Source organism: Neodiprion lecontei, chromosome 4 (genome assembly GCF_021901455.1).
Source record: "Neodiprion lecontei isolate iyNeoLeco1 chromosome 4, iyNeoLeco1.1, whole genome shotgun sequence".
Lineage (NCBI taxonomy): Eukaryota > Metazoa > Arthropoda > Insecta > Hymenoptera > Diprionidae > Neodiprion > Neodiprion lecontei.
Window position 1 is genome coordinate 38022960 of NC_060263.1, and position 15794 is coordinate 38038753.

General features: G+C 37.7%; 5 protein-coding genes across 6 annotated transcripts; 1 reads left to right on the top strand and 4 right to left on the bottom strand.

The window, feature by feature from the left end:
- Positions 1-121: 121 nt before the first annotated feature.
- LOC107225688 (guanine nucleotide-binding protein-like 3 homolog) lies at positions 122-2910 on the top strand. Its single transcript, XM_015666232.2, has 8 exons — positions 122-289; positions 390-500; positions 613-980; positions 1143-1530; positions 1656-2016; positions 2100-2325; positions 2433-2616; positions 2709-2910. The coding sequence occupies exons 1-8, from the start codon at positions 271-273 to the stop codon at positions 2801-2803; spliced, it is 1752 nt and encodes a 583-aa protein (XP_015521718.1). The 5' UTR covers positions 122-270; the 3' UTR covers positions 2804-2910.
- LOC107225662 (coatomer subunit gamma) lies at positions 2895-7608 on the bottom strand. Its single transcript, XM_015666201.2, has 6 exons — positions 7452-7608; positions 6011-7115; positions 5136-5715; positions 4392-4711; positions 3993-4191; positions 2895-3887 (listed from the first exon to the last, which is right to left on the bottom strand). Exons 1-6 carry the CDS (start codon positions 7489-7491, stop codon positions 3501-3503), a joined length of 2631 nt encoding a protein of 876 aa, XP_015521687.2. The 5' UTR covers positions 7492-7608; the 3' UTR covers positions 2895-3500.
- A 447-nt stretch (positions 7609-8055) lies between these two features.
- LOC107225640 (prostaglandin reductase 1) lies at positions 8056-10383 on the bottom strand. 2 transcript variants are annotated; one of them, XM_015666173.2, is made up of 5 exons: positions 10234-10383; positions 9867-10072; positions 9178-9463; positions 8740-9013; positions 8056-8593 (listed from the first exon to the last, which is right to left on the bottom strand). In XM_015666173.2, the coding sequence occupies exons 2-5, from the start codon at positions 10051-10053 to the stop codon at positions 8252-8254; spliced, it is 1089 nt and encodes a 362-aa protein (XP_015521659.1). In that variant the 5' UTR covers positions 10054-10072; positions 10234-10383; the 3' UTR covers positions 8056-8251. The 2 variants fall into 2 exon arrangements, with proteins under 2 accessions (XP_015521659.1, XP_015521657.1); XM_015666171.2 differs by lacking the exon at positions 10234-10383 and having other exon boundaries at positions 9867-10167.
- Positions 10384-10678: 295 nt separating this feature from the next.
- Positions 10679-12691, bottom strand: LOC107225641 (prostaglandin reductase 1). The gene is made up of 4 exons (XM_015666175.2): positions 12330-12691; positions 11649-11937; positions 11121-11394; positions 10679-11036 (listed from the first exon to the last, which is right to left on the bottom strand). The coding sequence occupies exons 1-4, from the start codon at positions 12433-12435 to the stop codon at positions 10695-10697; spliced, it is 1011 nt and encodes a 336-aa protein (XP_015521661.1). The 5' UTR covers positions 12436-12691; the 3' UTR covers positions 10679-10694.
- A 190-nt stretch (positions 12692-12881) lies between these two features.
- On the bottom strand, positions 12882-15736 carry LOC107225642 (prostaglandin reductase 1). Its single transcript, XM_015666176.2, has 4 exons — positions 15239-15736; positions 13837-14122; positions 13462-13735; positions 12882-13325 (listed from the first exon to the last, which is right to left on the bottom strand). The coding sequence occupies exons 1-4, from the start codon at positions 15342-15344 to the stop codon at positions 12984-12986; spliced, it is 1008 nt and encodes a 335-aa protein (XP_015521662.2). The 5' UTR covers positions 15345-15736; the 3' UTR covers positions 12882-12983.
- Between the last annotated feature and the right edge of the window lie 58 nt (positions 15737-15794).

Sequence of the window (15794 nt, forward strand, 5' to 3'; positions counted from 1 at the left end):
CACCCCTACTGTTCAACCTTGGCTATGCCGGATCGCCTGAATTCTGCAACTCGACATACACTCACCGCCTGATGACTCGCAACTTCGAACACACCGTACAATAATGTCCCAACCTGACCTGACCTACCTATCAGTAGTGCAGAGCTCAGAGTTTCTTGTTACGTGTGAACTAAACTAGCACGTGTCGAGTCTGTGATTATGTGTATTTTTTAGGAAAATATATAATTGTCTTAATTGATTAGCCCCTAGTAAAACGATTGTGAACGTAAAATGGCAAAATTCTGTTTAAGTGAGTATCATAAATCGCATAGAACTCTGCAATCGTATTCGAAATTACTGAGAGGTTAGGAGTAAGAATATTGTCACTAAATTTGTATAAACTTTCACAGAAAAGGGAAGCAAAAGAGTTTCCGCACGAAAAAGGTACAAGATTGAGAAAAAAGTGCGCGAGCACAATCGCAAGGTCAGGAGAGAGGCAAAGAAAAATCCGAAGAGCAAGAGTAAGTATTGGAACATACAATGATAATATTCAAACGAGTTTAACATATCGATTGCCAAATCGGTTTACATTCTTCGTTATTTTTCTGTGAAACTTTATCCTCTGTTACTCAGAAAAAGCAAATACCGTCCAAGTGCCAAATTCGTGTCCATTCAAGGAAGACATATTGAAAGAGGTGGAAGTACTTAAGAAACAGCGAGAAGAAGAAAAGCAGAAACAACGTGAAGCAGCTCGTGAGAGAAAGCGTGAACAGTTGAGCGGAAATCTAGAGGGGCTCGTGACTCAGGCTCAGAATAAACAAATTCAACATGATTCTTCAATAGTAAAATCCTCTGCCCATGAGACAGAGAAAAAACCAGTCAAGCGAGAAGAAAACTCTTTAAAAGCACATTACAAAGAATTTAAAAAAGTTTTAGACTCTGCTGACGTGATCCTTGAAGTTGTCGATGCAAGAGATCCTTTGGGAACAAGATGCAAACAGGTTTATAATAATGAGAAATCACACGTTCCCTTGATATTAATTCATCTTTGAGAATTTTATATTTTCACAAAAAATTTTAGAAGATTTTCGTGTAGTTAATTAATATCAAATCAAAGTAATCATTTGGTGTTACTGAGAACTGAAGTAATAATTAATCGACAGGTCGAGGAGGCGGTGCAAACTGCAAAAGGAAATAAAAGGCTCGTGCTGGTCTTAAATAAAGCGGATTTAGTACCTAGGGAAAATTTGGACAACTGGCTTAAATATTTGCGTCGCAGTTTACCGGCAGTAGCTTTTAAATCATCAACACAAGATCAATCTAAGCGATTGGGCAGAAAGAAACTTGGTAAAAAAACAGAGGATTTGATACAAGGAGGCGTATGCTTTGGAGCCGAATTACTGCTATCCTTGTTGGCTAATTACTGTAGAAACAGTGGAACAGTGAAGACCAGCATTCGCGTCGGTGTGGTTGGCTTGCCAAATGTTGGAAAATCTAGCGTTATTAATTCTCTGAAAAGAAGTAGAGCATGCGATGTTGGAAACACTCCAGGTGAGTTGATATTTTGCTTGTTTATTTCACATAGCATCATCGATTCTTTAAATTATATAAAGTTTTGGAGAAGTTATCAACATTGATAAGCCTGTTGACCAATTTTCTATTGATATTCCTTACAGGAGTCACAAAATGTGTCCAAATGGTGCAACTGGATTCAAAAATCAAGTTATTAGATTCTCCTGGAATAGTATTCGCCAATCCCCAACAGGATAAAGATGGTCCTGATGACTCCTCAGTTGCCCTCAAAAATGCTGTACGAATAGAAGCCCTGCAAGACCCATTTACACCAGCCTCAGCGATATTGAAGCGTGTGTCCAAGAAGTACATGATGGAATTGTATGATATTCTTGAATATTCTTCTCCCGACGAATTTTTTGCCATGAAAGCCGCAAGGATGGGCAAATTCAAAAAAGGTGGAATACCAGATGCTACAGCAGCAGCCCGAGGAGTCTTAGCTGATTGGAATTCGGGAAAAATTCGGTAAGCTATATCGTGTATGTTCTAATTTTTCCATTTCTCTCAGTTTGTCTGAATAAATATTTTCACTCTGATTTCTCCCTCAGATACTATACGCTGCCTCCAGAAGATTCAGCTTCGCAACTATCTGCTGAAATTGTACAGCAGTTTGCAAAAGAATTCGACATTGATAGTTTCGCAACTGAAGAAGCTATGATGTTGGATCACGTTGGAGCAGAATCAGCAAAGGCAAATACAGCTGAAAGCCTTGTTTGTGACAGTTCAGGTCCTGTTGATGCGGCTATGGAAATTGAAATTCAAGAAAAGCGCACGGTAAAAAGTCTAATCTGATTCAGGGTCGTAGGAAGTACATAAGTTTCAAAGATTGATCAATCAAGTGCTGAAAGTAGTTTTAATTTTCTATGTTTTTTTTATTGCAGCAAAAGAAGGTGGCCGTACTTGGAGTCGACAAAAAGAAAGCTAAAAAAGGTGACCCTAAACCCACTGCAATAGAAGGACGAAAAAAAAAAGTTGAACCACTCTTTGAAATCGAAGGAAATCAAAAATTGAATAAACTAAATAAGATACAGTTTAAAAAACTCAAAAAAGAACGAGCAAGAGGAGGTGGGTAACTTGATGTGCATCAAATTCCCAGAATTTTTACATTCATTTCGCATTACCTAATGTATTAACTATTCGCTTCAATGAAATTTCAGAAAAAGCAGCAACAGGACTCGCTCAAGTATTAGAAGATATACAGATCACAGCCTCAGATGACTACAACTTCGAAACTGACTTCAAACCCAAGTAAACATTATTACGAATACTGGTACGCAGTAATCTGTAAGGGGAGGTAAACCACTATTTGTTGGGAGCTAAAAAATAAACATTACGTTCATAAGTATGATTGTAATATAATTTCTTGTATATATTTTCTTACCAACGACAGTACCTGTTCCACAAAAAAAACAGTGTTTTTAAAAATTAATACAAGGTTTCTTTTCGCTCTAATAATATACTCATACGTATACACGTTACATAGCAGCAGATTTTAATCATCTGACAGTATTGTATATGTATAGTGTTTCCATCGTCGTAAATAACAAATTTCTAATACAGTGCCACCTCGATATATTGCAGTTGGTAAATTTCTCCTCGAAGCTAATTCCCCCACCAGCCGGCCGTCCGCATTAAGCTATCTCGTTCACTTAATTACTATACAGTCCCACGTGTGCAACATCACTATACGTGAGTAAACAGTGGACGAGCCTATGGAGGTAGCGCAGCGCAAAGTAGGGAAACTATTTATATCACGGTTCTCCTCCTCTACAACCCCAAAGACAGCGATATAACGAAGTGGCACTTTAAGGTAGGGCACGTATTGAAATGTATTGTATAAGTTGTCTTGACAAACTTATGACAAGGTCTCAAATAGCGGCACTAGTTGTTACACTGTTGCAGTACAACTTTTTTGTCAACCGGTACTATTTATAAGAATGGAGTTCAATTTATCCTACCGAGGAAGTAACAAGTTCCGCCACATCCGGATCGGAAGATCTAACTGACAACTGCATTGTAACTTGGCTATCAGCCAAAGCTAATCTTGCGCGAGCCAAAACCTCCTTTCCTCCTCTGAATATACCTCCTAACAATAAAGTATGCCCAACAGCGTCTGTTGCTACTCTATGACTTCGCTCGACGGCTTCCAGACCCAAGAAACCAACAAGACTTTGTACTGCTCCCTCGAGGGTAGTCACCGATGCTCCCAAAACAAACGTTTCTTCCAGTTCGGAGAATCCACGAGTAGCTCCGGCATCCCACGCAGCATTAAAATCAACACCTTGCTTTCCTACTCCGCGCATTTGATCAGCTAAAGTTACCTCAAGATCTTCAAGCTATGAACAAATTAAAATTTGTTTTTAAGAAATTACATTCGATATTCGTTAGTGTGGTACCCAAAATCTGAAGTTCTGTAAACGAAAGAAAAAAAATCGCCATACCATGTACTCGTCACGATATCCTTGCTCGGCATCCGGAACACCTGTCGTTGGATCACAGTCACGTGCCATGAATCGCAAGGTTGTTGGAATGGTAGCTATACTGGCGTGAACATCCTCAGGGAATTCCAATACTGTATAAGTTGTTCCAGGCTCGTTGTATGCCAATCGGAGACACGGAATCTCGTAGACTACTCTGTAACTGTGTCAAGCAAATCTTTTTTATTTCCGTACACTATCACTTTTGAGCAACCGACTTCAACTATTAAATAAATCTCGCTCATCTCGTATGAACAAATCAATTAACTTACTCATGTAATTTGGCAATACAAGGTGAATTAGGAAATTGGAAACTGCAATGTACTGTTTGTATCAACCCCAAATACATACAACTCTGCTTACCCTTCAGGTGGTTCGATAGCAACTCTGACATCTTCGAGTAATTGGTCAGAAAGGGTATTGAGGCAATCGAACTGAAGAACGAGATGATTAGAGAAGGAGTGTTTGACGCATTTCACGTTATACTCAGTTTCCGACTCGGTCAACTCCACAACAGGAGAGGATTTGAAAAGTGGAGACTTTGACATAACAAGGGCCAGTTGCGGAACCTGTGCAAGTTTCTCCATGAATGTCTCTTCGCGGGACAACCTCGATTGTTGTTGTTTTGCAGTTGCAAGTATTTCTGGCTGCGTAGGCTCCTCTACTGTTTGAGCCGGCGGTATCTGTGAATAAGAATTTTTTGAATAATGAACTCGTCAGTCACGCCTCAGTAGAATTGCACAATGGTCACACTGGGTGAAATTCACCTGAAGAGCGATTTTTTGCTTCAAAAATGAGTTCTAAAAATCGTAACAAATATCTAGGTATTGTATAAGGATCGCAGAAAAAGTTAGCTCAGTTTTCCTAACCAAAGTTGATTGTTTAAATATTTTAAAACATCGGCAAAGTTAAAGAGTCTAAAATATCGAAAGAAAGGCCTTGATTTCGCATGAAGACTGGTGCCACGAGGCCCATTTCCACAACTAAAGGACTCTACGAAGAGTTTCAAAAATGTCTGAGGTGAAATTTACCCAAAGTGACTGATTGTGGTTAAGCTTGCAATATTTCATCCACAGTTAAACTAGAGTTTCCTGAGGTATTAGTTACCTGGGAAATATCGAATGGTTCTTCCATCGGAGAAGACACATAATTATTCAATGCTCTCTCTAAACTGGGAATGGAGAGAAGCGGTGGCTGTACTAGAGAAAGAGTCGTAGGATCAAACTGCTGCTGGAGAATGGCACAATAATATGCAGCACGATCACGAACTTCATCGTCTGAATCCAGTTGGCAGCGTGATAGCAAAACAAGTATATTGGGAAGAAGCGGAGGACACGCGGCAGCGAAACGTGCCAATGCTGTAACTGCAGCAGCACGTACACTTGCGCATTCTAAAATAACACGATTGTAGATGAAACGAATGTAGCGAGACGGCTGTTTGGAAGTTGGACCCTCTTGACCAAGCAAATGAAGTATGCGAACTGCAAGGGAAATGTGTTCACAGTCCTCAATGAACTCGCAAAGATGTGCGAGCCCTGCCTCCTTTGCTTCTGAGTTACCCTCCATAACTGCTATTATTGTGTCTGCAATGGCTGCTTTGTACTCCAAGCCTCCCTCATCCCGAAGCATCGCCGACAAGAAGTTCATGAGCACAGCGTGTTTCCGAGGAAATTTCTGACATAGGGCTCTGAAAACATGACAGAAAATATGAAATCGCAATATTTATGAACTATAAAAAAAATACTGAAAGCTAAGTACGCGCTCAACCAAAATAAAAACGTTTCTTTGACTCCATAGGTAATACAGAACAGGTTGATTTCAATTGCCCAGCTTTACGCTGATCAAAAAATAACAATGATTTTGATTAATTTTGTTCAAAGATTCAATCGAAATTGGTTCATTCTTGAAGTTTGACACAAAAAAATTTACTGAATTTAACTAAACATATTATTACACAGGATATCTTCCTGAAGGAAAGTTACCTGATGGCTTGAACGACTACAACTTTGAATTCATCTGAAATTTCAGATACAAAGGTAGCGATTTGCTTCATAAGACGATCAACAGAACTCTCAGCTCCAGTTTTTAGAAGTGTTGTAATGGCTAAGGTAGCGATAGATCTATTGGGATCAGCGATCAAGTTTTCCAAGTCCAAGTTGCAAGCAGTTACTGCAGCTGGGTGAGACATAGCTACTTTGTTCAAAGTTCTAACTGCAGCAAATCTCAGTGCTGGTTTTAAGGAGCCACAAAACAGCTGTAACACACTTATAGCTGGTGCAAGCTCCCTAGTGCTGCTTTTGCCCATGTTGACCAGAGCATGTGCAGCTTCGTACACAACCATTTCTGATTTATGGCGCAGACATGATGCGACAAAATCGAGTAGTTCTCCGTTACCATCTTCCTCTTCAAGGAGCTTACATGCCATTCTGATCAGCATACAAGCAGCATAAGGACTCGTCATGCTTGTTCTAGTCAGCTTTGAGACTAGCTTGGTGACTGCGTGCTTGTCCGTCTTTCTTGCCTGATACAATACTCCAAGAGCGTGATACTGAACCATCACATTATCAGAGTTGAGCGCTTCCTGTGCCTCGTTGGCCCACCGCCTTGCGATGTCTCCAGATATACTGGTCAAATGAAGTGAAGACACCAGAGCGGCGCTTGAGACTGCGGGAGATCGATCAACGATCGCTTGTTTCATGTAGCGTTCAATAGCCTGCAGCATTGCACCATCGGTGATCGTGCACAGAGCCCGGATTGCCGCAGCTCTGTACAGATCTTCTTTGCCAGTCATGTCTTTAGTGAGACTGGATGTAACGATGATAACATCCTCTGCTATAGGGCTGAGCTCTTTTATGCCCAAGTAAACTAATCGACGTAGAATCACATCACGTGACTGAAACAACTTAGTCATAGCAAAGAAAGCTTCGGTGGCCTCGGTTGTTCCCAACTGTTCGCCCTGATTTATCAAGTAAAGTATTTTTGTAAGGATATGGGCACATTTTCGGGGATTCACTGGGGTGTCGTTGAACGTCCGAGCTTCCTGCAGAACGGTCGTCTTCTCCATGTTCTGAAATGGGTTACCTCCTCCTAGGGTAAAATTTCGAATGCACAATTATACTCTTGTTAAAAAGAAAACTAGCGAGCAGTGGCAGAAAAGTTAATTGCAACATAACCTATAATAATTTCTAAATTTGTACAGTTGAGTGAGCTGAAATCAATCGCTCGTGAAAATTCCTTCAAGGAGATTTTAGGTGTAATTCAATGCATAATTTACTGATTGCAAACAAGAGAGAAAACTAGTAAAGATGTGGGGAACTGTCAAATAGTCGAGCAAACAATCGGCGGCCAGCCGTGTGTCTGATTGACAGTTACGATGCGGATTTCAACGCTTCACGGATTCACGCGAAACGAAATTTAACTCACCATCTTCTTCTTCCTTTTTATCACGCTTAAAGGAGTTCATATTTCCTCAATTCAAGTAACTCGCTGTAAGAATTGTTATGACACGTCACCTTGTTAAATGCCACGAACAGCCATAGTGGTCTGCAACGACAGTCCGCGTCATCTAAATATTCTCCATTTATCTAGATAAATAAATATGTCACCATAAATCTTGTCTGAATGTGCGACAAAATGTGACTGATATTCCCATGTTTTGATTGGTTAAAAATCAACGGATCAGATCGATGAATGACTTTTGAACGAATATTTGCACCCAAAATGTGTACTTTTCGAATTACTCTTTAGGTTTTGGAATTATCTCTAAAGAGTGACCCAGTAACGAGCTGGTGACCCCTGATTTATAGGCAACACACAATACGTTGGTGTTCGAAAACATGCCAAACTTAGGCGTTTACGAGACACTAATAAACGTAACACGTTGAGAAATGCGGACTACCTATGCTTATTCCAGAGACAGATACTAAACTACTTACAGGCAGATCCAATCTGCTCTGATCATTTTGTACACTTTTTTGCTGGTCCTCAGACAATAATAAAGTACAACAACATAAAGTACAAACAAGTATTTAAAGAATACCGGTATAATCTTAAAACCATCATACAAAGAAATGCAAAAATTGACAGGAAATGCGTTTGCAAAAAAATGAACATCACATGGTAGTTTTTTACAGTGATATGTACAGTTCGTGAATTATACTCAGCGGGATGTGGTTTTATATATAGAAATAGGTAGAAACGCTGTAATATTGTGTACTTGAAAATTAAACTTTGACAACTGCTTTTCCAGTGTTTTCCCCTTGCAGCAGGCCAACAAATGCATCGAACATATTTTCAAATCCATCCGTAACTGTTTCGCGGTACTTCAATTTTCCCTCTTTTATCCATTTAAGGTTTTGCTCAATGCCTTCCATCCAGCGATTCTTCCAACGCATCACTATGAAACCTTCCATCTTCAATTGTGCAAAGACCAACGCGGGCTGAATGATAGCCGTCTTGGGCATTGCATTGATGTCAGCGTTGTATGAAGAAATACTTCCACATACTGAGATGCGACCAAATACATTCATCTGGTTAAGTACAATTCCTGATATATCCCCTCCAACCTGTAAGTATGAAAGTTATATTTTAATATGTATGCACTGCAATGTTCAAATGCTAACAGCAATTAAATGATCCTTGCCAAGATGTGGTGCTTATTTACGTTTAGATTTTTTAATGAGATTTTAAAGAGCCTACAACTCATACATACATTATCAAAGTAACAATCAACTTTGTTCGGAGCAGCTTCACGCAGAGCTGTGGCAACATTTTGAGTTTTGTAGTTGATAGCATGATCAAAGCCAAGTTCTTCCTTGAGCCATTTGCACTTTGCATCGGAACCAGCAATTCCAATAACATTTAATCCTAGAATCTTTCCAATTTGTCCAACGTGAGATCCGACCGCTCCTGCTGCACCACTTACAACCAATGTTTCTCCGGCTTTTGGCTGACATATTTCCAAAAATCCGAAATAACTGGTATTCCTGTAATGCACAGTATACAGTGTACAGTATACCGTTGAATATACTACAAAAACGTGATTTACCAAAATTATACTCATTTGACCATTCGATAAACATGCGATTTGCTAATGCAGAAAGTATTCGGTCAAATATTTACTGTAAATAAAAATTGATACCATTCCTACCCTGGCATGCCCAGTACTCCCAAGCCAAGAGATGCAGGAAGGCCATCAAAATCAGGCAGTACGTAGGGAGGCTGATCAAAGACTCCACCTGCATCTTCACGAATTACGGTATGCGTCCGCCAGCCAATATTAGCAAAAACACGCTGACCGACAGGGAAATTTGCATTTTTTGACTCTATGATTTTTGCAACTTGAGAACCGATCATTGTACGTCCAAGTGGTACTCGATATACATAAGGTCTCATGTACGGGTCGACCGATAAATACTCTGCCTGGATAAGATATTCTGAAATAATTTTCAATTTACTTTGTTATTGATTCATTAGCTTGCTTTACTAATGACATGATATATCGTGCATTAAGAGTCTCGCAGAAATCAGTGTACAGATTTGTTAAAATCATTTGCTTTGCTATTATTATTTTGTGGACGATAAATAAGGAAAATAATGTTAAACTTTGTCAATAATCAAATACTGAATTTTCACCCTCTGACGAATTTTGTCAAACTCAAAGTATTCCAAATTATATAACAATCTTCATTTGTCCAAACTCGGTCATTATATAAAGTATATTGAAAGAACCACTTTATAGTTTCGTGCTTTTAATACCACTCGCGTATCTACTTTATGAAGATTTTCTTGAAGGTGTTAGAGATGATCTTAATATTTTTTAAAAACTCATATATTCACCTCCATCTTTCAAAGGCGGTAACTCTTCCTCGACAAGTGGTAAGTCTGAACGCTTTGGCTCTCCTTGGAAGTATTTACCAATAACATATTTCTTTGCAATAACCATTGTACGTATTGAATTGATCCTTCTTGGTTGGAAACTTTTCGTCAGGAGCACCTGCCCGCGAGAGAATAATGAGCTCATCATAGCTCATCCAATTTTATACCTGTTGGTTTTATAACTCCGTTACTCATTGGAAAGGGATAACAATATTATGTATGTATTATATATCTATGATGGAGGAAGACTGTCCAGATTATAGGTACAGCCACACAGTAATTAAAAATATAATGCAAAGTCATGCTTAGCTTGGGATTATCTTCATACTTGAACTTTGGACCCTGGAGTTACACAGTTCCAGGCAATTGAGCAATCTGGTTATGTTCGCAGTTGTGTATTAACATGTGTATAGAAGTGAAAATATTATGCGTTTGTGTAGCAAAACATGCAATTTATGTTGCTGTGACTGAGACTAAACTGCATGTATGTATTATATTATCAACATTATTTTCAAAGAGTAACAAATTACTATAATGGATTGAAAGATATATCCAAGATCACAGAAGTTGAAAGTCAACTTACCAACAGCAAGTAAAGCCTACTCTAGCTGACTAAACTACGATCCAAATGATTGTTTATCTTTCGTTTATCTAACCACATGTTATATTTACACATAAGTATATAGGTGAAATATAATATCAGAATTGATTTTTTTTTCATGTTATAATTTGGTATAGGTGTAGATAGAGCACTGATAAAGGAGTCCAACAGGTAAAGGAGTGGAGAAATTAAACTTTAATAACAGCCTTTCCAACATTGTCTCCTCTCATCATCTCAACAAATGCATCGAACATATTTTCAAATCCTTCTGTGACGGTTTCGCGATACTTCAGCTTATTCTCTTTCAGCCATTGAAGATTCTTCTCTATACCCTCCATCCATCGATCAGCCCAGCGATTTACTATAAATCCTTCAACCTTCAATTGCGAAAATACGACAGCGGGTTGAACGATGGAACACTTGGGCAATGCTTTAACATCTGCATTATAGGAGGAAATACTTCCACATGCTGAGACGCGGCCAAATAAATTCATGTGATTCATAACGATACTAGAAATCTCTCCTCCAACCTAAAATATCAATTATTAAGTGATAACATTGTGATAGAAATATTACATCGGTACTGTGTACCAATATTGAAAATTTTCACATACATTGTCGAAGTAGCAGTCAACCTTATTTGGAGCAGCTTCCTTTAAAGCTACAGCAACGTCTTGAGTTTTATAATTAATAGCATAGTCAAACCCTAATTCTTCTTTTAGCCATTTGCACTTCGCATCTGAACCAGCAATCCCAATAACTTTCATACCGAGAATCTTTCCAATTTGCCCGACATGAGAGCCAACTCCACCGGCTGCACCGCTCACTACAAGTGTTTCACCGGCCTTTGGCTGACAGAGCTCAATAAGCCCAAAATATGCAGTGTTTCTGAAATTATTTAAGCGATCTCTGAATAACGAAACCTGGTGCAAGTACAATGATTCGCAAATCTTTACCTTAATATTGCATAATACGTACTATATACTATGTGATATTCGATAATCTTACACTGATTTTATTTTTAAGTAATCTTATCACTTGACAAAAATCTCTTCTACAACGGCACATACACAACAGGCAACACAGCACTATCGGCATTCCAATTTAATCAGAAATCGATTAATTATAGAAATTGTACCTACCCTGGCATGCCCAGCACTCCCACACCCAAAGATACGGGGAGACTGCCGAGATCAGGCAATATATAATCAGGTATGCGAAGACTTGATAACCCTGCATTTCCATTAATTATAGTGTGTGAACGCCAACCTACTGTAGCGACAACATGCTTGCCGACTGGAAAGTCCTTATGTTTGGATTCTATAATTTTACCAACTTGAATTCCAATCATTGTGATTCCCACTGGGTATCGCTGTGCGTACACTCGCATGTACGGATCAACGGACAAATATTCTGCTTGGATGAGATATTCTGAAAAACATGGGTTAAATTTTAATGACTGAACAATGAAATATAACACACATAACACTGTGTATCAAGGATTGAATTTTGTTGTAGAATATCTTTAGGTGAGTTGCATATGACCCAATCCTTGTGGATTCGAACAGGAGATCCAGTGGCACTCTCCGATCGATCTCAAACTATAGAAAGCCATTCTTGGACCAATTTAACGAGATACGTGTTTCAGGGTTTAGCCAAAAAATAGTTTGAGATCAATCGGAAAGGGCCACCGGGTTTCCTGTTCACATCCAAATGGATTGGGTCATATCCAATAAAATCAATATCATTTTACAGAATGTAAAACATTATTCAGAACGGTTTTGGACAGTAGAAAACATGTTATTGAATATTGTTATACGTACCTCCATCTTTCAGAGGAGGTAATTCTTCCTCAACAATTGGTAAATCTGAACGTTTGGGCTCTCCTTCAAAATGTTTGGCCAACACATATTTCTTTGCAATAACCATTGTATCAAATGTTTTAAACAGACTGTTGGGTTCAAAACAGTTTAATTACAGAAATACGACTTAATTAATCACGCGGCCACATCAAAATGAGGGACTTATTTTTGCTCAGCTCTTTTTATACCACATGTCAGCCTTTATCTATTTTCAAATAGGTAGGGATCAAGTACACACCTACACAAGGCTACATCAAAATAGTGAGTCACCAATATGTGTTTCTCAATTGTAGAAATATCTATGAGCACTTGAACTATGGATTTTCATGCTTGTTCAATATGTTTATTCGTATTGTATATAATTGACATCAATGTCAAATTTTTTCTGTAATGAAACTCGCACATAAAATTTGACCTCGTACCTGTATGGTTATAACTATGATACTATATCGTTTAAATATACCTATGACAAGTACTTAAAATATATAAAGATATTAATTGAATAAAAAATTATTGAATAGTACAATCCATTTATTTTAAATATATTGTACAAACATCATATGATACTTATAAAATAAAAGCGTGTGACAAAATAAATGGAAATGGAAATAGATCTTAAACTTTGACAATAGCCTTTCCAGTGTTTTTTCCTTGCAACATTCCAATGAATGCATCAAACATATTATCAAACCCTTCTGTGACAGTTTCTTGATACTTTAATTTCTTCTGCTTTATCCATTTAAGATTGTGATTAATACCCTCTTCCCATCGGTTCAACCAACGCATCACTATAAATCCCTCCATTCTCAATTGAGAGAATAGGATTAGTGGTTGAATGATAGTAACCTTAGGCAATGCATTGGGATCCGCATTGTAACTGGAAATACAGCCGCATACCGAAATTCGGCCGTACTGTTTCATTTGACCGAGCACGATGGTAGAAATTTCTCCTCCGACCTTTAAGAACAAAGATAATATTTCAGAATTTGCAGAGGTTACTTGTTTTCCAATTAATCTACAGAACCCCTATAAATTGTTAATAAACTATAAACTTAACGCTGTAGTAAATGTACTTAAAAATATTCATACGCACATTGTCAAAGTAGCAATCAACTTTGTTTGGAGCAGCTTCCTTTAGAGCTGCAGCAACATCTTGGGTTTTGTAATTGATAGCATGATCAAATCCAAGTTCCTCTTTAAGCCATTTACACTTTGCGTCAGAGCCCGCAATTCCAATTACTTTCAAACCATATATTTTGCCTATCTGCCCCACATGGGATCCTACCGCACCAGCTGCACCGCTTACGACCAATGTTTCCCTAGCCATTGGCTTACAAATTTCGAGAAATCCGAAATACGCGGTGTTTCTGAAGTCACAACATGTATGATATTTCTTACCTCCATATAACATAATTACGTAACATAATTAGAAGTTTGTCTCGATTGAGAATATCTAGTGCATTTTCACCCTGGCATGCCCAGTACCCCTAAGCCAACAGACAGGGGTAGGCCATCAAAATCAGGCAAGATGTAGGGAGCCTGTTCGAAGACTCCTCTGTCGTCTTCACGAACCACAGTGTGTGTCCGCCATCCAACATTGGCCATGACATGTTTACCCACAGGAAAACATGGATTTTTTGTTTCTATTATTTCAGCAACTTGAGATCCAATCATTGTGCTTCCCAAGGGTACGCGATATACGTACGGTCTCATGTATGGGTCAACAGATAAGAACTTTGCTTCAATGAGATATTCTGAAATTAAATTAACATTCCTTATTCAGCACTTGGTATTGTGTAATAGACATGAACACAATATCATATACATATGAGGTATTCCACGTCAATTCGACAAGGGTCTGACCCTTACTTTCTTGGATTTGGTCCGCGATTTTATATATTGTTCTTTAGACTTTGAAAAGCCTTCCAATTATTTTATCACATTTTTACTACCTCCCTTGATGCTCCCAGAGCTTCTTAATTGATAATATTTTATCAGAGAGTGCGACATTTTTAAAAATTATGAAACAAATTACATAAATTTTATAGCCAAACCCAAAAATATCCCAACCAAAATCAAAGCGGGCCGGTAAAAATAATTTTTTATTAATCTTTCAACCAGTTAATTATTTTTTCTTAGGTAATTCAATTTACTTCCGAATTTTCAGGGTTCAATATAGCTTCCCTAGTAAAACTATTACAAAATTTTTTATAAAATACAAACATCAATGTGACTGAAAAAAAAATTATTTCGAATTTTTAATTTTTTTTCGAATTTTAATATAAATGTGCAGATAGTTGTTGTATTAGGAAAGATGTATTAAGATTTATTATAAATTTCCATTTACCTGCCCACTTTAATTTTGGTAGGAACATTCTTATACAGTTATAGCTACAGAATATACGTAATTTTGTTCGAAATCATCAAAAATGTCGCAATCACTGTCAAAATATAATCATCTAAAGAGCTCTAGAGGCGTGGAGGGGTATGAGAAAAATCTGAAAAAAATTGGAATGCTTTTCAGAGTTAGAACAACAATACAAAAAATCGTGGAGCAAATCCAAGAGGGTGAAGGTCAGGACTAGTCGTGTTGACGTAAAATGTCCCATCTTGACTGGTTAAAATAATTCACAGATTTTATTATAACATAAATGTAATAATTTTAGTGCGAAACATACATTCAAAATGAAAGAATAAATGATTTATTTCTAAATATATTATTATGTCAGTACAATAATAAATTGTAGACACACAACTTTATATGTAAATCTACAGATTCATAATTTTAATTGCAAACACATCCGCGATAATGAAAACTCTTTGAAACATGTTTCAATAATTAAATTCAGTCGATAATATGTATACAATACCTCCATCTTGCAGTGCAGGTAGTTCTTCCTCAACCAGACTTAAATCTGATCGCTTGGGCTCTCCTTCAAAGTATTTATTAATCACAAATTTTTTAGCAACAACCATTGTGTATATTGAACTGATATTTCAAACCGACTTGTCGAAAGAACCTATTCAACCGCTACGAAGTGAATAAATATCCCGGTGTCCAGACCCAAGCAAATTTATACCACTAACCGTCTAGAGTCCCTCTCCGTAACCAATGAGAAACACACAATACTTGCACACATTCACAATTTTTACACGATCAGTGGAATATTTTTGAAGTAGTGCAAATTTTCGGTTGACATGCCACAGATAACTTGATGATAAACAAAAAAAATCCATAGGCATTGATAATTATGCTATACATACGCCACATAAAAATATAATTATATTATATAATTACAAATTTATCTCGTATTTATGTAACAGGTTTCATACTGGGACGTTACTTGTTTGTACGTCAGATAGAGACAGAGAGATGCTCAAACACATTCTCAGGCCTACTAGGACCAAGTTCTAAAAATAGATCTT

Coding starts and splice junctions, on each gene's coding strand:
- LOC107225640 (XM_015666173.2), bottom strand. CDS start 10,053: ATGATGAGCTCATTATTCTCTCGCGGGCAGGTGCTCCTGACGAAAAGT. Junction 9,014..9,177: donor GGAGTACTGGGCATGCCAGG/GTAGGAATGGTA, acceptor TGTGCATTACAG/GAATACCAGTTATTTCGGAT. Junction 8,594..8,739: donor TTGATTGTTACTTTGATAAT/GTATGTATGAGT, acceptor TCATACTTACAG/GTTGGAGGGGATATATCAGG.
- LOC107225642 (XM_015666176.2), bottom strand. CDS start 15,344: ATGGTTGTTGCTAAAAAATTTGTGATTAATAAATACTTTGAAGGAGAG. Junction 14,123..15,238: donor ACCTGCACTGCAAGATGGAG/GTATTGTATACA, acceptor ATTTAATTTCAG/AATATCTCATTGAAGCAAAG. Junction 13,326..13,461: donor TTGATTGCTACTTTGACAAT/GTGCGTATGAAT, acceptor TTGTTCTTAAAG/GTCGGAGGAGAAATTTCTAC.
- LOC107225641 (XM_015666175.2), bottom strand. CDS start 12,435: ATGGTTATTGCAAAGAAATATGTGTTGGCCAAACATTTTGAAGGAGAG. Junction 11,938..12,329: donor ACCTCCTCTGAAAGATGGAG/GTACGTATAACA, acceptor CATGTTTTTCAG/AATATCTCATCCAAGCAGAA. Junction 11,037..11,120: donor TTGACTGCTACTTCGACAAT/GTATGTGAAAAT, acceptor TTGATATTTTAG/GTTGGAGGAGAGATTTCTAG.
- LOC107225688 (XM_015666232.2), top strand. Junction 501..612: donor GAAAAATCCGAAGAGCAAGA/GTAAGTATTGGA, acceptor TCTGTTACTCAG/AAAAAGCAAATACCGTCCAA. Junction 2,326..2,432: donor AAATTCAAGAAAAGCGCACG/GTAAAAAGTCTA, acceptor TTTTTATTGCAG/CAAAAGAAGGTGGCCGTACT.
- LOC107225662 (XM_015666201.2), bottom strand. CDS start 7,491: ATGAACTCCTTTAAGCGTGATAAAAAGGAAGAAGAAGATG. Junction 4,712..5,135: donor AACCATTCGATATTTCCCAG/GTAACTAATACC, acceptor TCTTATTCACAG/ATACCGCCGGCTCAAACAGT. Junction 3,888..3,992: donor GATATCGTGACGAGTACATG/GTATGGCGATTT, acceptor ATTTGTTCATAG/CTTGAAGATCTTGAGGTAAC.